The sequence below is a fragment of the Argopecten irradians genome, chromosome 10 (genome assembly GCF_041381155.1).
Source record: "Argopecten irradians isolate NY chromosome 10, Ai_NY, whole genome shotgun sequence".
NCBI classification, from domain to species: Eukaryota; Metazoa; Mollusca; class Bivalvia; order Pectinida; family Pectinidae; genus Argopecten; species Argopecten irradians.
The window spans coordinates 377,567-400,286 of NC_091143.1; the positions used below are offsets into that span (position 1 = coordinate 377,567).

At 34.3% G+C, this 22,720-nt stretch overlaps 1 protein-coding gene across 1 annotated transcript; it reads left to right on the forward strand.

The window, feature by feature from the left end:
• Positions 1 to 2,254: 2,254 nt before the first annotated feature.
• LOC138334011 (uncharacterized) lies at positions 2,255 to 22,010 on the forward strand. Its single transcript, XM_069282733.1, has 7 exons — positions 2,255 to 2,527; positions 2,846 to 3,061; positions 19,925 to 20,068; positions 20,275 to 20,406; positions 20,539 to 20,608; positions 20,793 to 21,145; positions 21,332 to 22,010. Exons 1-7 carry the CDS (start codon positions 2,255 to 2,257, stop codon positions 21,431 to 21,433), a joined length of 1,290 nt encoding a protein of 429 aa, XP_069138834.1. The 3' UTR covers positions 21,434 to 22,010.
• Positions 22,011 to 22,720: the final 710 nt, after the last annotated feature.

Below are 22,720 nucleotides of genomic sequence, written 5' to 3' on the forward strand. Positions count from 1 at the left end.
TGTCATAATGTCTAAGTCTGGTGTCAGGGTCAGATTATTTCGGGCTACTTACATTCATACAGAAATGTATATATACACAGGAGTTGGACGTTCTGTCAATAATATATAGTATACATAACGTTATATATATATAATACCCCAATATGTTATATAGGAGCTCCAGATAAAGTATATTCTAACGATAGACGTTTTACCTGGCAGGTGTGTTCAGTTTTCTGATGATACACTGCCATACACGGATGCGATTTAACATGCGCATCAGTTAGGCCCAGTCAGTGTTGTGTGGCATGTCAAATGTCAAAGTCCGATAACACACGTTTTACAAGCGCTTGGATGAGCTGGATATATATATTGGGTGGGATCTGTGTCACACTGATAAGAAAATCGTGCTTGGCCAAATTTGGCCGGATTGACACCGTCAAGAGATGACGAAATTTCTGAAATACACAAAATACACTATTGTACAGGATCGGAGAGAAACGGACTTTGTCGATATGACTTTTGAAATCGTACAAGCCCAGAGAAAATGCATACATGATTCCTGCCGAGTGCCCCAAATAGGAATCGAACCAGTGTCTCTACTAGTACTACAGGCAACGTGATTGACACAACTTTGTAGGCATAGTCATTAAGAGTACAGCTCCTAGAATCCAAAAGCAAAAATACAAATTTCGTAGCTATAAAAACTTTGGACGAGGCAAGATTTAACTAACTGGTAATATAAGGGCCATATACCCTTCAATGTCTGGCCCTTCAACACATTTTGGGGGAGGACAAGGACTAGTATATGAGAAGGTATAAGTCACACTGGTTTTGGGCCCGAAGGCGGCTTTTTTTTGTAGAATTTGGTGCTACTGACCGTGACGTTTGGCGCCGACTGATTGTCCCTTTGATTACCCGCGCCCGCTCGGCCTCCATCCTTTGAATGTAGCATGTAGGGGGTGTGCGGGAGGGTTACCCGTCTTAACCGCCTATACACATGAAGCGATGCTGACCCACAAAAAAATTTCATGAGCTGACCGTAATTTTGTTTAACACGATCAGCACGAAACCGACCAACAAACAAATACAACACCCACAACCGTACAAAACCCTATATACACGTTGTGAAATTTAATTAACTTTACATTGGTGTTTCGTTTGACTAGATAAGACAAGTATTTGTTAAGAAAAATGGTTTTTATTCCCGGATCATAAGCGTCTCGCGTGGTGTTTAGTAGTGTAAAGAGACAGTCACGAATCCTTCTCACTTATAAATCCTTGCTTTTGATGATACTGATGATGTTTACTGGGCTCATGGAATGTTTACTTAAAGGCCCACTACCTTTCCGGAGGAAAATTTAAAGGTTTCTTAAAAACATTAATAACAAAAGAAAATATATATCAATGGCTTAAGATGAGGTTACAACACCAAACATATGCAAGATTTCCTGTCTAATGTACGATAACAGTGGGGATATCATTTCGCTGTTTTGCCGTCTGGCGCAGTGATAGTCAACTACCGCGCGGCATTTAGGACGACGGCGGGAAACATAAAACGACCCGCGTTATGAAAATTAACATTTTATTTATTCTAATTAAACAGTTCTGAAGGTGATGATAGGAGTGCTTGTAAACGTATAGTTAATAACTTCTGCGACTCTACAAAATTCTTGATCTCGTATTAATCCCTATTTTAAAATTAAAAGCCGTTTCGGAAAGGTAGTGGCCCTTTAAAGATGTTATTAATGAACCAAGGATTTATAAGTGAGAAGGATTCGTGTCTGTCTCTTTACACTACTAAACACCACGCGAGACGCTTACGAACCGGGAAATAAAAACCGTTTTTTCTCAACAAATACTTGTCTTATCGAGTCAAACGAAACACCAATGTAAAGTAAATTAAATTTCACAACGTTTATAACTTGCTTTAAAGACGGAAGATTTAGAAGAAATGTCTTAAACTATCGTTAAAAAATACGACCGCTCATGAAATGGCAGCCCGCTTCAGAAAGTAAGACGGTAACCCTCGCACCCCCCATGCTACATCAAAGGCTGCGGCGGCGGATATCAAAGGAAATCAGTCGTCGCCCAACGTCACGGTCAGTGCACAAACACAAAAGCGCCTGCGCTGTCTTTGCCCAAAACCCAGTGTGACTTATCCTTCTCATATACGTCCTTGTAATGAACATATACCAGTGAAAGAGAAGAAGCCTAATGTAAATAAGCCTCCATTTTTAACAGTGCTTTAAGAAAAGCTATATACAAAAAGCGTATGCTTTATAATAAGTACAGGAAGTTTAGAACTGCAGAAAACTGGGAAACTTATAGACAACAGAGAAACCATGTTGTCAAAATCAAGAGACTCTCCATTTGTAATTATTTTTTCGAGAGATGTAGTGGAGGCCCAAACTCCAATAATATCGGGACAGACCTTGATGGAGAACAAAATTTCTCGGACCATCCAAGCATTGCCCATATCAAACAGCACATAAAACCTGTTGCAGATGAAAGATCTTTCACATTTGGAAGGGTCAGTGATGCACAGGTAACAAAACTCCTTTCTAGTCTGGATACTAAGAAATCTACAGGGGTTGATGGGATCTCAGCTAAGATAATAAAAGCCGGATCCCAGGCCTTGAGCTCTGCAGTATCCACACTTTTTAACTACTGCATTTCTAGTCAAACTTTCCCGGACAAATTAAAACAGGCACAGGTTACACCTATTTATAAAAAACGACCCTTTGAAAAAAGAAAACTATAAACCTGTTAGTATCTTACCTACACTGTCCAAAGTTTTTGAGAAGGTCATGCATAATGAACTTTAGTGACTTTTTCAACTCTTATTTCAACCGTTACGTGCCAGTCCACTCTGCTGCGGCTTCTGGAGGATTGGCGTCAGGCCTTGGACAACCATCAATGTGTTGGTGCAATACTGATGGATCTGTCCAAGTCGTTTGACTGCATCCCCCACAATCTGCTGCTGGGGAAGCTGCAAGCATATGGGCTGGATGAGGCTACAATCAATCTCATAAGCAGCTACCTCAGTGACAGAAAGCAGCGGATTCGGCTCGGCCCCAGGGTCAGTGACTGGAAGCTGCTCAGAAAGGGAGTCCCCCAGGGGTCCATAGTCGGCCCACTGATTATTATTATTTTTCTTAATGACGTTTTTAGCTTTTTAACAAACTGTGTATTGTATAACTATGCTGATGACAACACTTTATCCTACATCAGCAACTGTCCAGTCCAACTAAAAAGTACCCAGGAAAATGAAAGCATATTTTTGATTGACTGGTTCTCCAGAAATGGAATGAAAGCAAACCCTAGTAAATTCCAGGCAACATGTTTCGGAAAGAAGTCGCATGATAACATAAAGTCATTTTGTATTGGAGACCAGAACATTGAATGCAATGACTCTGTAAGCTTATTAGGTGTCGAAATTGATTCATTTTTGAAGTTCGACAATCACATTTCCAAACTATGCAAAAAGGCCTCCAAACAATTAGCTATTTTGAAAAGAATAGGAGGAAACCTTACCAAAATGGGGAAAATGACTATTTATAAATCTTTTATTGCTTCAAATTTTAATTATTGCTCCTTAGCATGGCATTTTGTAGCCTCAGCAACACAAGAAAGATGGGAAAGATACAAGAAAGAGCTCTGCGTCTCATTGAAAATGATTTTACCTCACCTGTGATAGATATTTTACGCAGAAACAAACTTTCATTTTTACATATCATCAGAATAAAGTCTATGGTTTCAGAGGTTTTTAAAATTGTAAATGACTTAGCACCAGATTTTTTAAGTGACCTAATTATCAAAAATGACCCTATGTATAATTTCAGAAAAGAGAACACAATCAGAACACCAAGAGTTAACTCAACCTCATATGGGAAAAAATCATTTCGTTTTGAGGCTGCCCAGGTGTGGAACAGTCTGCCGAATGAACTCCGGAAGGTCGATAATTTAACTATCAGATGTTTCGCAGAATGTTGCACACCTGGGACAGCCAGCTGTGTTCTTGCGCCATCTGTGAGAAAACATCATCTCCTACTCTTAATGCTTTTTCATATATCACATGTAAACTTTCTTTGTATGAAATCCTTTTATAGTGCTCACTACTAAGATGAATTTTATTTATTTATTGTCCTATCTCTGCTTGTTTGTCTTATTTTATAATCTGTGCTTTTATGTTTTCTTCTTACTATCCCCATTGTATGTATTACAAACGTGCTCAATTAGTTTTAGGTTATGCTATATTAGCATATAATTCAATTTTGCTTGTTACGAGCATTTTCATTGGCTTAAAAATTTACTTATCAGCCCATAAAAGAAAATATGACGTCGCCGTTTGTAACATTGCTTCTGATTGGCTGAGATGACGGCGTAATGATTGTGTGTGGCCCCATTTTGGGCTCCTGATATAATGTACAATAGATATTGCATTCATATTGTAAAATGCACCAAGAAAATAAAACGTCGACACAATATTGGTCTCCATCATTATTGAACCACAACAAAGACACCATGCCGGCCAATTACAGTAACAACGCCAGCATCACCAGAAACAACCCGGACATCTGTATACCAACAAGTTTTAAAGACATTTTATTATACTGGCGCTGTCACGTGCGATGGGACCTGGGTTTTGCAGAAGAACACCACTTTATGAATACCAGACCATTGGACACTTCGCGGAGCTACTCCAATAAATGATCACCAGCTACAAACAACACATCAACAACAAGTTTTCGACCAGCAGCCATATTCCATTTCATTCTACAATCATCAGTGCCACAAGAATACAGAACACACTTACATTAAGAATCTTCAAGGAACCAACGCTAATGACCACGACCACCATACACCAACCAGTAAGAAGACAGAAGAACGAAGAAAGAAGAAAGAAAATGAACTCTGTATAATAATTGTGATTTTCTAAAATTTTGGACATTTATCAGTGTTTTGAGATATTGGAATTTAGTGTTCGGTAATGTATTATGTTTTATTTTTTTTTCTAAATCTATATTTACATCTTTTCTTAATTCTTAATTTGTTCTTCGTCTAATTTTTATAAGATCTTAATTTAACGTTACTTTTTACTACAAATTTTAAAAACAATGTAAAACTTAGTTTATTATTTGTACACATACGCAAAAGGATGATAGTTGTTCTAAGCAAATATTTATCTAGTAATGTAGTGTAATACATACTATTCTAAATCAGTTTTCTATACACTCCTTCATTTTACTTTACCAAGCTGTCATTACAATAGTTCTGTAATGTATATTTTTAGTGATATTATTTTTTTTCCAGAATTTAGATTTTTGACAATTTTTGCTAAAGTTATATTATGTTAATTTAATTTTATTGATATGTTCATGACTTGTGCTATTCATTTTCATCATTCTCAGAGAAGGTTCCTTAACATACTTTTTGTTTTAAAACTATTTTTTTATTTTTAGAAATACACTTTCATAATATAAAACATATATTTAAACGTCTGGAAATGTTCTGCTGACATGGTCTAACATGCAGTTTTAAAAGTAATTGGAACTTCCAGTATGTCTGAGAACAATAGGGTGGTGAGCTATCTCATTAAGGCCCATTTTCTCGATATTAATGATATATTTACGTTTATGTATATTATTTCACGTTGGGAGGAATACCCGAAGGGCACAAACAAGTGTTTTTTATGTTTCGTCAACGTTTACATACACAAACACACAACATGGAACTTTCTTTGAAAGATGATTTTCATTTCATTTTATTTATTATAAGATCTTAGCCTGATTGGAGTGCAAGATTTCACGGCTTGATTGTTAAGACGGTATGACGTCAGCACAAGCATTTTTTTTTTCATTAACTTCATTTTTATAGAGCACAAGTTTGAACAGTACTAGTTCAGGTTAATCATTATTTTATCCTTTTTAGATTTATGAATTAAATGAAATTTCTGTGATTATGAACTCTATCATCCTTTATTTTACAAAATCAAGATATTAAAACATTGTTAACAATTACTATTAGTCTAAGATATTTAAAATACAATACAACAATATTCTGTATTACATATGTTGTTACTCTGAGCAAATGTACAAATACTTTTTATGGCATTTTCATTTTTACTGGTTGCTTAATACTTAAATATCATTCATAATACATTTGTAACCATGCACCTGGTAATTTCTATATATTGGTCATTTTATAATTGATTTATCAACTTACGTTTATTAGATATACAAAAACACTGTGCCCAGGTTAAATTATTCAATCAATTATATTGCATCATGTACATTTATAACTGATAACTGACCAGAAACATATTATGTTCTTATGTAGCTACACACTATCATATAAATACCTATGATTAATTAGAGAATATTTTTCAACTTTATTAAAAGTACAGATTTTCTTAAAGCAATGTAACAATTTATTGCTAAAATTTTATATACTCTGTGACTTATTCATGGTTATGCTGTTGTTCTATATTTTTTCATATGGAAGTTCTTTTTACATTTAATTTTGTGACATTAATACACATGATATTCATATACACTTAAATATGTAATGTAAGAAATACATACACATTTAACAATAATAATGTGGGGAATGCCCAGTGCAGTTTTATGCTGGGTTCACATAAGTTGAAAAATATTTCTCTTGCGTTATTTACACAACTTTGCTACATTTAACTTACACAACAACAAAGAACTTCCTGTGAATTGTATCATTACATTAATTTTTTACCAGTCTTAGTCTAATTAAAGACAAGGCATCATGCTAGTGTTTTAAAACGATATGACGTTGACCTAGCGCTTTTCATTTGTTTTCATTTTCATTTTTATTTTAATAACAGCATAATTATCAAGAATATGTCGAAGTCATGTAATTGTTTTTTGTATTTTGCTTACACAAACTCTAGCTACAAATATAGAATCAATTCTTATACGTTCTTCAAGTTGATTTACATTGTACATTATTTATAATTATTAAGTACATAATCTATAATTATTAAGCTTTATATCAATTCTACATATTTCATATGATAATGTTTAAGTCTTGTATCAATTTTGATTGTATTTCGGAAACATAGCGGAATGTGGTAGGTTTTATTTTAAATTTATTATTATTATTTCAAATTATAACTAATTTTAAATAATTATTAACAAGGGGACGTAATATAATATATAATAATTTTTATTTCATAAGGTACTGATGTAGACTTACAGCTATTCGTGTGTGTCCCAGGTCTAAACGTATATATACTGTCAGTTGTCAGTGTCATGCGATAGCTGGCCAGGTCTGTACATAATAGTCTGGGTTATAGGTATAAGTTTCTCGTTGTTGTGTAATGGTATGTGGTGCCTGAACATCTTATATGTAATTCTAATTGTGAAACTGGTCAGTATAAATTGGTTCAGCGTGTTACTTATGTTATGCAGTAGCTATCCATGTATCAGATGTTTCAGGTGTTGGATATCATGGCCAAATACTGATCCCGATGCTCTCGTTATTATGTATATAAATAGAGCTGACCAGTTATTGTAGAAGATGGAGGGAGAGACATAGATGAGCACACACCTTGTGTGTGGCCCCATTTTGGGCTCCTGATATAATGTACAATGTATATTGCATGCATATTGTAAATTGCACCAAGAAAATAAAACGTCGACACAATATTGGTTTCCATCATTATTGAACCACAACAAAGACACCATGCCGGCCAATTACAGTAACAACGCCAGCATCACCAGAAACAACACGGACAACTTTACAAAACAAGCATTAAAGGCATTTTATTATATGAGCAAAAGAAGCATGATCAGCGCGAAGTTAAAAGGGGACTGGGTGTACTTTAACCTGTACCCATTCCAACTTGTACCCATCAACCCGTACCCAATATTGGCTACATGTCGTACCCAAATTATTTGGGCGAACTTGTACATGATTGGCTAACCCGTACCATCAAGTTTCATTGGTTTTTTAAGGTTTATTTTGTCAAAATTAAAGGTATTTATGTTAAAATAATGTCTTCTGCAAGTGTATCACAGGCCTCACTAATGCATAATTGAGTCGACGTTGATACATTTCAGTACATTGTAAAATCAGAAAGTATATGGTAACATGCTGTATAAAATCAGTAATCTTACATTTACATACACAATGTTATACATTTTTTTTAAATTGTTTACATGGCTTCACATCTGCAATACTTTTTGTGTATCTTCCGAGCCCGTTTACGACTTTACACGGCAAATGTTCCACATTTTAAAAGATGAATTCCTTTTTGTTTGTCATATGTAAATTGTAACTAGCAGGAAATATCAACTACAGTGAAGCAAAATAGATCATTATTTTTTTAATCAAAGGAGGATGTCAAATAAACGAGAAAACTATATACTATGTGCGAAATGTATTTCGTTGTCACAGAATTAAGATGTATATACAATGTATACATTGTATGTATCACCCAACATTACCTTCTTAGTAACCGATTACTTGTGCTGAAGCCTTTCTGCTTTTTGAAAAACAAGTATGAAACCCGTAGAAAATAACTTTCAAACAGAAATTCCAAAGACAGACAATGAAGAATGAGAATAGACAGATTGCGTCAATTTGTTTCTGCAGTATAAATAATGTGTGTTTTTTGTAATGTGTGTTTTTTTTGTGTTTTTTGTCAGGAAAATACAAATTATTTTCTAATTTTATCACAAATAAATCATATAATCAAATATAGCTAATGTGTAGAATAAATCTTGTTTTAACAGCGCTGTTTATATACATCGCTATTTCTTCTCTTTTCCTCCTCATATTATCAAGGTTGCAGTCACATGTGTAGCACATTAGAATAACAATTTACTGGCCTATTTCAACTTGCGAGGTGCTGTGGAAAGGAAATGTCTACCGGAGATGATTATCTTAAATCAGGATGACCGTAACGATATACAAAGTCAACACATATATATTTTTTCAGTGCAATGATAAAAAAAACAACATGTAAAGGTTATTGCATGGCTGTCGAGTAATAAGGGATTTATTACATCCGAGCGAAGCGAGGGGGTAATAAGTCCGAGTGACGAGAAATCATGCAATAACTGACTTACTGCATGCTTCTTAAACTCGAACAAAGAGACAGGCTGATTGAAAAAATACACACCTTTGCATCCCTATACCCCACTCTCCCATTGTTCTCTGTTTTGATTTACCTGTACCTATTATGCCTGTGAGGACTTTTCAGTATTATGGGTTCTTTGCTCAATATTAATACATCAGTTTGTCATTGTCCATTGTAAGGAACACAAGGAGTTTTGCCATGTGTAGAAATAAAAACTTTGATTCTGCAAAATGCTGCATCAAGATGTTTTAGGAGATATGTACAGAATGAAACAATTGGATTATTATCGAGCTCTGTTCAGCGATTGCAAGAAAAAATAACTAAAATGAAAAAAAGAAATTGTCGGAAACTTTAAATGTAAGTAAATTTTATTCAAAATTAATTTCATCTGTGCTTTTAATTGATAAAATGCACATATATATATAAGGAGTTACATGTATGAGGAGTTATAATGTTTCCTTACAATGCGAAGTTGCTATCATATAATCATTAATTGAAATGATAATTAATGAAGCTTTTTGATGTACATTTAAATAAATGTGAATTTCTTATTGCATTTTTTTTAAAATCTTGTCATCATTGGCCTCGTGCAATATAACATTTGTTGATTACCACCACCTCGGGTTAAATATTATGAACTAGAGCACAGTAACCCATGAAATATTTGTATAATATTTACCTAGGTCTTTAAATATGCCGTAGGCATCTCTGACCCATTTGCAGGTAGGGTTGAACTTTTCGTGCTTGGATTTCCAATATATAATGGCTGTTTAGTATGGACTTAAACTGGTTTAAGGTTTCTGGTGAAATTAATTTTCCCTGGTGTAAAGTCTGGAACGACCCTTCACAAGTTTTTTTTTACTATGATCTCTCGTTTGTATATGACTTCGTAATCTATTTTATCACATTTGTCTTATGTCGTTCAGAATTTTGTATAGGAGATTTCAGAAAAGATGGCGTGACGTCACAGAAAGTTTACATCCGGGTCCTCAAAGGTACAAACACAATATGGCGACTAATAAAAACAATAACAGATACGTACCGCACTGCTACAAAATCGATACTGTGGCAAAAGTATACACTTTCATACTTGCAAATTCTGACATTAAAATAGTTTTTTATCGTTTCAGAGGTTACAGACATTTATATTTACAATTTCTTATTGCTAAATATATTTGTGTAGATTTAGTGTTGAGGCCAGCTTGCGAAGCGGTGCCGGGCCGTCACATGTACACGCTTTTTGTTCACACATAGAAATCCATGTTGTGAAAAAGTTATGAATAAATAATTGATTTCAATGTATCATATTTCTGTAATACACGGAAAATCTGTTCATAACACTATTTAATATAAATATAACGAAATGTGAACCACCTGGTCAGACCACGGCCGCTCGTGCATGGCTTCGCCGGTAGATCACCACGGTCAACAGCCAATAGTTGGGAAATTAATAATATTTATACGTAATTACCAACGTATATCTCAATAAGTACTTGTAAAAGATATATATTTCGTTATTTCCTATGTATATCTGGTTTTAAATAAATGGTATAAACCACGGTTACACATAAATGAAGATGTATGTGTACGTACACGTACAGTATTGCTGCCGATATCTCGAAAAATAAAATAGTGAAATCGTTCAATTTCATGAGTTTTTTTTTTAATTTTTAGTCACTTTTATTCCATGTGCCGTTATGTGAAATGCCAAATTGAGGTGATATTACTTTTAAGTAATTTGAATGCATGTTAGATAGACTACATTTAGATTTATGAATTACAACATAGCTAGATCGTAATACTAGAAATGCCGACCAGGACACATTGCGCACGGCATCGAGAATCCTAAAATACTCGAAGTTTTGTTTTAAAATATGATAAAAAGAAACTATAAAATGACTCATTTGAATGTCATAAACTAAATTCCAAAATTTCTGACGAAAAAGTTAACCAGAATATATAATTTTGTGACTCTGAAAAATGACGAAATTCGGGATCTCGGCAGTACTGTACGTAATGGCTGCCGTGCGCTTGGGGTAATCTACGAAGGCAAATTTTAATTTAGTCATAATCACACATCGTAAGATGTTTTACCAAGTTAAACTTAGAAAACAGTAATCGATTATTAAAATGTCATTATATTATTTGGGAAAACTTGGAATTTAATATGTAGTTTCTGATAATTTTGTAACTTCTGTCAATGTCACACGTATGTCTAATGTCGACCGTGTTTTTACTCGTGGCGGTCGAAAATGGAGTATAAACAGAGTAAAATATATGAATACCAGATGTTTATATCTAAATATTATTGTTAAATATATTTATTTACCCTTTTTATAATTAAAATAACGCAATAGTTCTCGGATTGTCGCACTATTTATTGCAATAGGATGTAAACAATCATCGCAAGCGGCTGTGTTCCCACTATGTTTATGTGTAGATATACAGAGTTGTACCTTTGAGCGCCCGGATGTACCTTTGTGTGACGTCATCGCCATCTTTTCTGAAATCTCCTATACTTCCACTATATCACTCCTGAGACGTATGTATTCTAGGGTTGGCAGTCCTAAATCTAGTTACCGTTCTGGGTCATCCTCGATACTCCAGGGGTTACCATAACTGACGTTATTTATTATCGAAGAATCGAGGCAACCGCCTAATATTTTGCACTATTTTAAGGTATTTCATTACTTCAAGCACCATCACAGGTTTATAAATGAACCCAACAATAAAAAAAATATTATATACATATTAATGGACACAATATCTTTTACTTAATCGTATTTTGAAGTTGTAGGATGATCAGTTAAAACTGTATAGTCGCTTGCATTGTTTTGAAACTGGCGATGTATAGCTGCTTACGAGGACACTAGTATACAATGTACATGTAGTCGCGTGTTATAAAGAGGAAATATATTCACTGATAAAAGGCTCTATACACTGGTAACCCAAAATGTATTAATCTTACCGAAACTTGTTAGAATAACGGCAGAATACTTAATTTTAACAAGTTTCGGCAGGATTAGCATATGTGCTTTTTTTATTCAGTGTTAACCCTTAATATTAGGACTTTTCCTTAGAATTCCAATTCGATCAGAAAAAAAAAGTATTCTGTCGTAAAATTAAGTATTTTTCTGTCCGCTGTCGGCGCCGTGACGGCCGACTAACAAACCACCAGAGGCTATCAGTTACAAGTACCCACCTTTGTTTACGTGCACGGCTATCTAAGGCTATATAGTCGAGGTCAAACTTTTCCGATGCGACGGTGAAATTAACAGATTCGGCGATAGAATTAGTATTTCGTCGGTTATATTAATACTTTCTGCGCGAAGATTAACAGATTTTCTGACTGACGTTGGTAATTATCGAGCGGACGTGCCGAGCCGTGACGGCCGAGTACACGGCTTGCTTAAACATTAAGGTTTGTGGAACGGCCCAAGCTATCCTATTGTAGACTACCCCTGTGATATTTATGTTTACGTCATGCATGCACTAAAACTGCTTTGTTTTTCTCTAAACATTCTTGCTACCTGGCGAAACATGCATTTTTCAACCTTTTTTCGGGAGAGTTCCGGTACGAGCGGTAAAATATGAATTACTGTTTGTACTGATGTGAATTGTGTTGATACTACATTGTAAATGCTGTCCGAGGTTCTCGTTTCAGATATCGTAAGACCAGTGAAGAAGATCGAAGAAAATACCAGGCAGACGGTATGATGCAAAACTTATCAGCTGAAGAGGATTAATCTTGAAATAAATGAAATTATACGACATAAGTTAACATTTTAATTTTTACCAATTTCCAATTTGTAAAGCTTGTCTACCCACCTTGTGTACATGGCTTCGTTCTGTGATTAAGACGTTTCTGTCTCTTTATCTTGATTAGTTTGTACTAGATTGATATTCTGTTCCTTGATTTCACCTTACTTGATAATTTTTCGATTGATTATGGCAAGGAAGTATATGAGGTGGATAAGTTACACTGGGTTTTGGGCAAGTACGGCGCAGGAGCTTTTGTGTTTGTGCACTGACCGTGACGTTGGGCGACGACTGATTTTCCTTTGATATCCGCCGGCACAGCCTCTGATGTAGCTTGCTGGTGCGAGGGTATACCGTCTTACTTTCTGAAGCGTGCTGTCAATTCATGAGCTGTCGTCGTGTTTTTAACGAAAAAATCAAAAAAAAAAATCTTCTGAATCTTCCTTCTTTAAAGCAAGTACTAAACGTTGTGAAATTTTCTTTGGTATTTCTTTTGACTTGATAAGAGTTTAATTATCTGTTAAGAAAAAATGTTTTTTTATTCCCGGTTCATAGACATCGTGCGTGGCGTTTAGTAGTGTTTACAAAGGGACAGTGACGAATCCTTTTCACTTAAAAATCCGTGGTCGTAGTTTGGTGGATTTTTCTTCATTTCTATCAGAGATTTAGATAGTAATAATTAAATTATCTTTGTCTCTGTTTCTATCTATACAACAATTTTATTTTTTTGTATGAAAAGTAATTCCAGTAAAGTTTACTTTCTACGTTTCAGATATCGTAGGATCAGAGCAGAAGAAAACATTACGAAATTGCTACAGCCTAAGATTTATATTCGTTTTGAAACCAATAAAAAAGTTCATTATATTTTTGTCGTAAAACTTCATTTCTGTCGACAGGTATCGGATTGGTCATATTCCGCCGGCGAGTACCAAGGTGAGGTGGTCGACATCGCAAGTTTCATAGTGCAAAGATATTTTAATTACGAAAACCAAAGACTTATATATAATATATATTACTATAGCTAAGTCTCTGCGAAAACCTCCTGTAAAATAGGACTTCAGCAGTCAAAACAACACCAGTATTAAAAACTGATATAAATGATATAGTAAATATGATTACGGACATGTTTAAAAAGGCAGCTAAAAAATGTTTTTGGTACACAAGAAAACAGAATTAATAGAAGAAAATTTACACTAAATTGTGACAAACCTTGGTTTACACGCGACTGCTCACGTAAAAGACAAGAATTTCATGAAGCGAAAAAACGTTATAATATTCTGAAAAGTAGTGCAAACCGGAAAACACTAGTGAAAAAGAGCAGGGAATATAGGAATCTCTTGAAGACAAATTACAAGAAATTCCAAGAAAATATCGAAACTGAAATTAGAAGAGCATCAGTTAATCAACCAAAAGTATTTTGGGATATGTTGAATAGACTTGATAAGAAGCATAATGAACTTAATGTTGATTTAACCTATCGAAGACCTCTATACATATTTCAGCAATCTAAATTCAACCAAAGATAATGACACAGAAGAATTTGAAATTCCTATTTTTACAGATAACACATATGACAATATACTGAATGATAAAATTTCTTCCAAAGAAATTGTGGACGCAATTAAAAAAATTAAATAATAATAAAGCATGTGGCATTGATAATATATATAATGAATACATTAAGAGTACTGTAAATGAAATGTTACCTGTTTATGACAAACTTTTTAATATTGTTCTCGACACTGGTATTATTCCGGAAAGCTGGAGTACGGGGATTATTAAGCCTATCTTTAAAAAATAAAGGTGATCCCAAAGATCTAGATAATTACAGGGCAATTACACTAGTTTCGTGTCTTGGAAAGGTTTTTACGTCTGTTATCAATGCTAGGTTGTATAAACTATCGGATGAAATTGATCTCATCAGTCACGCACAGGCGGGCTTTCGAAAAAGGTCATTCAAACCGTAGACAAATATATTTATTTTACATGTACTTATTTCGTTGTACTTGTCTTCAGGTAAAAAAATTTACTGTGCTTTTATTGATTTCAAAAAGGCCTTTTGACTCGGTTTGGCGTGTTGGCCTGTGGCAAAAGTTAATCAAGAGTAATATAACTGGCAAAATATTTAATGTTTTATATGCTATGTATTCGAACACAAAATCTTGTGTACAAAATGGAAATGAAAAATCAGAGATGTTCACATCCAATATCGGTCTAAAACAAGGGGGAAAATTGCTCACCTTTTTTATTTGCCCTGTATCTGAATGATTTAGAAACTTATTTTGCTGATAAAAATGTTGATTGTCTAAACAAAATCCATGAGTTATGTCGAGAGAACCTTAACATGTATGTTCGACTTTTTCTAATTTTATATGCTGACGACACCGTTTTGATGTCTGAATCAGCTGATGGTTTGCAAGCAATGTTAGATATGTTTCAAGATTATTGTCAAATGTGGAAACTTGTGGTGAACACTACAAAAACTAAAGTGATGATTTTTTCGAAAAGAAAAACAAAAACGACAAATAACTTTTCCATTTTTGATAATAGATTGGATATCGTAGAAACTTTTTCGTATCTAGGAGTAATTTTCAATTATAATGGAAGTTTTTAACATTGCTAAGAAACATTTATGTGATCAAGCTAAAAAGGCACTTTTCCGCCTTGTATCGTAAAATAAGGAATCTGCACCTACCTATAGATATACAATTAAAACTATTTGATTCATTGGTTAAGCCAATTTTATTGTACGGGAGTGAAATATGGGGTTTCGAGAACATAAATATGTTGGAAAAAAATCCACCTACAATATTGCAAAAGAATTCTTGGTGTGAAGAAAAATTCTACAAATTTCATGATATACGGAGAAACTGGCAGATTCCCTATTTCAATCGATATTAAGTTAAGTTTACTTAGGTTTTGGTTTTCTCTCATCTCCAATGAAAAGAAATTGTCTAGCTCTATGTATAAATTAATGTATGCCCTCCATGTAACAGGGAAAACTGAATTCAAATGGCTTAAGTGCGTTAAAGAAATTCTAGATAATTCTGGTTTAAGTTTTGTTTGGATATATCAAAAAAGCTGTTTACCTGATATTAAGTATCTGAAGTCAACTATTACCCAGAAATTAAGGGATCAGTTCATCCAGTCGTGGTTCCAAGATATTGAAAACTCTTCGAGAGGTTTTTATTATTCTATATTTAAAAACCATTTTGGACTTGAAAATTATTTAATACGATTAAATGAAAAAGACAGAAAAACAATGTGCAAATTCAGAACTTCAAATATTAAATTTCCGGTTGAAACCGGAAGATGGATAGGAGTTCAACGTAACAATAGAATATGTCATTTATGCAATACCGGTATTGGTGATGAATTCCATTATTTGTTTTTATGTTCAGATTATAATGTAAGTCAGCTACGTGGGGATTACATTCCTGCTTACTACACAAGACATCCTAATCACATTAAAATGAAAGGCATGTTCTCCATTTTTCATAAAAAAATGTACGCAAATTTATGCTTATTTGTTCAGAAATTATGCAATTTGTTATAGTATTAATTACAGCTCAAAATTATCTAAAATATATGTATTGTTCTAATGTATTAATATATATACACATATGAATAAGTCAATTATTACTATACTCAATACATGTATATTAATATCTCCTATGTTACCAATTTTAAAGGTGAAACAATTTGTTGGAAAAATGTTATGACACACTGAATTTTTGTTTGTAAAAGTTTGAATCTTTATACAAATAATGCATCTAATTTTGCCTGTCATGCTTTAAAATTGAATTGTATATGTATGACCTCTTGTTATACACAATAGTGTATCTGAGTGTAATAAAAGAATTGAAATAAATAGGCCTTTAGTACGAGTTACATCCGTATCCTTAGGTTAGTATATACACGGCCAAATTTTTTCAAGCTAACCAGTCACTTCTAGTTGTTGTTAAAATACCTAACACAAATGCGGTCACTCCACGAGCTAGCTTTGGACCATATCAAGGTCACTATGTCATCGCGAAACATTAGCTCTAAAACAGTATGAGACAAATCTTCATGGTCGTGTTAGAAGTCCCCTTCAAAATTATGACGATAGACGACTAAGCCCACAGAAAAAAACAACCCCCAACTGGGCCCCCAGACATTAAAGGGCCGCTTGTTACTGAAGTCGGGTAGCTGTCAATTCAAGATTCAGTGAGAGAAGTGATGACAAGGGGCGGAGTCAATTAATACCAATAAAGGTACGCTTGTTATGTGATTGGGTAATAGTATTCATGACATAGCCCATGAGGCACGGTGACATTTTTCTTAAAGAATAATGTTCATTTTTCAGACAATTTTAAACATTATAGCCAGTCAGGTGATACGACTTCTTTAACTGACTATTTGTAGACTTCTTTAAATTAATTGTACGGATAAACAAAAGATGTAATGTCGTCCACGTGTTTTCACAGCATGTAATCACTCAACTACTGTACTAAACGATACTGATTTAACGGAGCAGTGATTTTAAAAACAGTATGCAGTTTTGACAAAAACAATAATGTATTCATGGACTTTATGCAGCAGATTTTGGACCTAGAAGATATGAGGAATATGGACTCGCACAATTTTTTTTTACCGTGGAAGGAATTTTAGCACGCATGAAGATATTTATGGATTGTATCGATTGATCTACAAAAAAGTACAGCTAAACGATCCATGTCATCTGTTTTAATTATTCTCATTAATTTGATATGTTTTGTCGATGTACATGAAACACTAAATGCTTTTGAAACCACTTTTTACCTGATTGTTTATAATCGGCCCGCAGGTTGAATCATTTAGATTGATCAAAGATCGTATAAAACTTGAAATAAAAAAAAATGAACTTTGTATATCAAGGATGTATTAAAAGGACCCCATTCAATCTGAGGACCTCAGTTATGGAACACCAGCGCAAACCCAGTAATGATATATATTATTTTATACTCGGCCGTTATGTCTTTTGGTCAAACTCACTTTACAAATTTCTTTACTATTCATAAAATCCACCGACTTATTGCGTTACGTGTTATATTGTATCGTGTGCATTTATGGAAGTATATTTCTGGTTATATACATATTTTTAGCGTGAATTGCCTGGTTAATTGTATATAAAAAATGAAAATCGATATATCACAAAAATGTTATTTAGCAAGAGGGATATTTAATCCAATCTATCACTAAAATTTCTCTTTTAACCTCATGTTTACGGATGATGGACAAAGGTTGGCGATTAACCGCCAGCGGCAACTCTCTAAATCACACGCAGTGGCGTAGCGCCCGTGCATGCTTGCATGCTCAAGCATGCAAAAATTAATCTGACTTACATTTTTGAACAGTCAGAAAAAAAACACAACATTTGAATACACGTGACGCTGCAGAATATAAATTATGTATAAATACATATGATATGCCCAACTGTATGCCTAACATAACTTTGTGCACATTTGAAAGACTTGAAGATTGGCCATTCTGGAAATTTTTTAGAATAGTCTATACATTTCCGGTTACCAAGTTGTTAAATATGTTTAAATTTTGTCGAAGACAATATTAGACTTAAATTAAGAAGAAGACTTCTTCACCAAAATCCCTCAAGCAATTGTGGATTTTGAATCGGGAAACACTTACGAAGACCAAAATAAACAACATCGCATGAAAAGTTAGAAATATTCTAAAAACATATAATTATCTTAAAAATGATAGCAAAATAACTTAATTAAAGCAATTGCAACATGTTCTTGACCTTAGTAACGAAAAAGTGAATTGATCAATTTGGTTCACTTCCCGCCCCGTTAAAACGCGTGATAATCCGTGATTTCTGGTGTCACAAAATAGTTGACTTTTATTTTTGTCAAATATGAACAGATTTTTTATTTAGAAAAGAATTTTTGTTGTTGTAATTGTTAGAAATAGAACAGAATAAGTAGAAAAATAGGTCACTAATACAATTTTTTTTATTGAGGTGGTCGAGGACTGGTCCCTTCTTACGCAATTTCCACCATTTTGACAGTGGTCTTTGACTCGCTGTCATAAACAAACCAACACGTAAACTTAATTATAATTTTGTTATAAAAATATTCTCCATAAGTTTTTCATCAGTTAAAATAACTCAAAATTCTTCCATTACTTACTAATTTAATATTTACACCCAAATCCGTGTTTTTTGTTCGAGCACTTGTCACGGGAGTCTAGTATGTATACAATGTATATAGTTTTGCATGGTTATCACCTAAATATTGTGACTTCCATTTAACCATTGGTATATACGTTAAAAGTTACCAAAGAAGTAAAATGGTTACTACATTGAAACAATTTCCCGTCAGCTTCTACCGGGGCTTCGCCCCTGGACCCTGAGCAGGGGGCGATAGCCTCCTGCACCCCCAGGCATGCAGGCCTATACAGACCTAGCTACGACGCTGACACGCGTGGCCATTCAAACGAACCAACAACGAAAATTGGCGAAGTCGTACCCAGAAAGTTACCTGAGAACTAATACGGTTGCGTGACTTGGCATGTAGATCGCCGCGGGGTTCTAGCGTGACCAAGACAACGGGGTCATACCTCATGAAAACACGTGGAAAGCCCACCTGTCGTGCTTTAACAGACTTGTCTAACCAGTCAACGGGTACTCTAATATGTAATTAATCCATGTCACTGCAACTCAGAGGATAGTTTCAAAGATTTTTAAAAAAAAATTTAATTATAGTCTCCCAGACACATTAAAATGTGTTACATGGGTTATACAAGTTACATTTTTAACTGCAAGTGGCAGGATGGACAATATATATCATTACCAATTTTAATATGTCTAAAATGTATTTTTATCTTAATATTAGTTACCAAATATTGATAATTTGATAATCGGTGTTTCAAATAGAGTTTAAGCTTTGTTATATATTTTTGTTATATTCCATTTACTATGTCTTAAAGATATTTAGTTACCAAATATTGATAATTTGATAATCTGTGTTTCAAATAGAGTTTAAGCTTTGTTATATATTTTTGTTATATTCCATTTACAATTTACAGCTGAACAGGGACTTCCTCCAGTGTGATAACTTCCTTGTGGCAGACATCTCGGCAGATAACCAGCGACATCTGATCTTCGCCACAGAATTTCAACTGAGAATCCTGCGACAGGCGAAGCAGTGGTTCTTAGATGGTACTTTCAAGGTAAGTAAGAAAACATGTTATATTATATATGTTAAAAATATTATATTAATCAACCTACATTCTGATATCCAAAACATTCAGTGTAAAGTTGTGTTAAAGATGTTTTTATATTTAAAGGTTGCAGATTTAAAGCTGCTTCAGTAAATATTGCTTCAGTGTCTTAACTTAAATTTTCTTTTCTCATTTTCTTTTGATATTTATTTCAGGCTGTACCGCCAGCATTTGGATCAGGACAGCTCTTCTCCATTCATGCCTTTGTTCACATCAACGGGAAGAAGAAGCAGTTTCCACTGGTGTTTGCCATTATGTCTCGACGGCGCAAGTCTGACTATGTTCGGGTAAGTAAATGTTCATTTAAGAAGCTCATAACTCTGTGTCACAATATTTTTTTAATAGTAATCATTTTCACTTGTGTGTGTTTTGTAAAGGTAATAGTAAGGTAATAGTAATAATTTGTTATTTTTCTACAGGTGTTGACTGCTGTCAGAGACCGATTGGGTGATTGCCAGGTGGAGATGTGTATGCTTGACTTTGAACTAGGTAAGGCAAGAAAACTGAAATAAAAATCAAAATTGACATATACATATAAACATTAGAAATATTCATTATTTATGCAGTGATAAGTAGTAATTTCAAATAATAACAACCTTATGTTGTCAATTATAGCACACAAAAACTTTTTGTATATTCATATGTTCATTAATCATTTTACATTATTTTTCAGCTGCATGGCAGGCACTCCGTGATGTATTTCCAGAGGTGACCATTCGTGGATGTGTGTTTCACTTGACTCAGGCTTGGTGGCGCCACATCCAGGATCTTGGACTGGCTAGGACCTACAGGGAACGGGGAGCGACACACAACTCTTTGCGGATGGTCCTTGCCCTGCCATTCCTTCCACCACAGCAGATCAGAGCAACATTCGAGACAGTTACAGCCAGATGCCCAGATGACCCTGATCATCCCTTGAGGAAGTTTGTCCACTACATTGAGACCAACTGGATCGCATCAACAGTTCACCCCCTACCACCTGGTCAGCATTTGAGGCATCGGTTAGGACAAACAACGATGTGGAAGGTAATTATCATATCAAGATCATCATTATCATGTTAATGAAACAATTTAGTGAACAGATGCAAATGGTATATTACAAGTTAAATATAAATAATTTGAAACTGTTGAGTTAGTTTGTTAAAACACTATGAAGTCTTCAATTAAAATAGATTGATTTTAATCTAACATTTTCTCCATGTTTGATTACAGGTTGGCATCACCGTCTCAACCGGAAGACCACCATTCACCCGGCATTGTACATTCTGGTCCCACTGTTACAGAAGGAAGCAACAACCGTCCATGCCCAGGTAACAGCGGAAGACCTCGACCGTCAGCAGAGGACCACCACCACTGAGATCGAGAAGAAGCTGGTGGAAGCTACTGATAAGTACATGGGCAGGGAATTGACAACTTCTTCCTTTCTGAAGACAGTTTCCGGAATCTACACATGTGGACGAGACATTGTCAGAGATTGATGTGTGTTGTGACAAACCTATTGTGATATTACTGCTGTGACTCTAATAGTGTCTACAAAATATTGTGTTAATTTAGTGCTTTATTGGAAGTTATGAACAGTTGTATCATTTAATATTGTTATTTGTTATTCGAGAGAATGGAATGAAATAAATATGTACTGTTTAAATAAATCACATGATTCTAATAGTGTCTATTGCATATTATTGCATATTATTAGTCTAAGCTTATATGTGAATTAAGAAAAGTGACAAACCTATTGTGTTAATACTACTGTGAATCTAATAGTGTCTTCAAAATGTGTTAATTTAGTGCTTTGTAAGTTATGAACAGTTGTATCATTTAACATTGTTATTTGAGAGGATAGATATGTACTGTTTAATACATCACATGTGAAATAAATATTGGGAATTTACACTTGATAGTTGTGTTTTTTGTTTTTTTTTGTATTAAAATATATAATGTGTCAGTACATATCCATGAGCACCATAGAATGTAGAACGTGACGCTACCAAAATTGTTACAGTACCCCAAAACAAGAAAAACAATAGCTAACTTGCAAATTGTTGACTACTAAAATGTTCAACTGTCCTTAAACGAATTCATACATTCATTATCTTCAATAAGTGTAGTACTGTATCAATTTTGGTAGCGTCACGTAACGGTCTACATCAAGTCATTTATGAGGCTTAATACCACCGTAACGATAATGCAGTAGACTGTTACCAACGGAATAGCACACACGTGGAAAGTAATTAACAACTGTGTTTATCCCTAGGTGATTGACATCTTAATTATTCTTTAACAAACACACTGCCACGAGACCTTCGACGTAATGACGGTGACACGCGCCATTAAGTAAACAACAGGATGTAGTCACCTGTAGTTTCGTAAACTGGAATATCTGGCTTATAATGACATGGAAATATCAAAATTATGTTGTCAATTAGAAAAGAATAAATATAATTAGTATTTATAACATTGAAAAAGAAATAAATATGTCATTATTTTTTCGTTACGAAAATACCCGGACGAAAATTCCCCGGTACTAAAATGTCTACGGTACGAAAATGTTTCGGTACGAAAATTCCCGACACCTACCAATTACTTAAATATGGAAAATTA

Excerpts from the sequence above, each read along its gene's own strand:
- LOC138334011 (XM_069282733.1), top strand. The coding sequence starts at position 2,255 with ATGCTTTATAATAAGTACAGGAAGTTTAGAACTGCAGAAAACTGGGAA. Across the intron at positions 3,062-19,924 it reads GGATTCGGCTCGGCCCCAGG|CTGAACAGGGACTTCCTCCA; the intron begins GTCAGTGACTGG and ends TACAATTTACAG. Across the intron at positions 20,407-20,538 it reads GCAAGTCTGACTATGTTCGG|GTGTTGACTGCTGTCAGAGA; the intron begins GTAAGTAAATGT and ends ATTTTTCTACAG.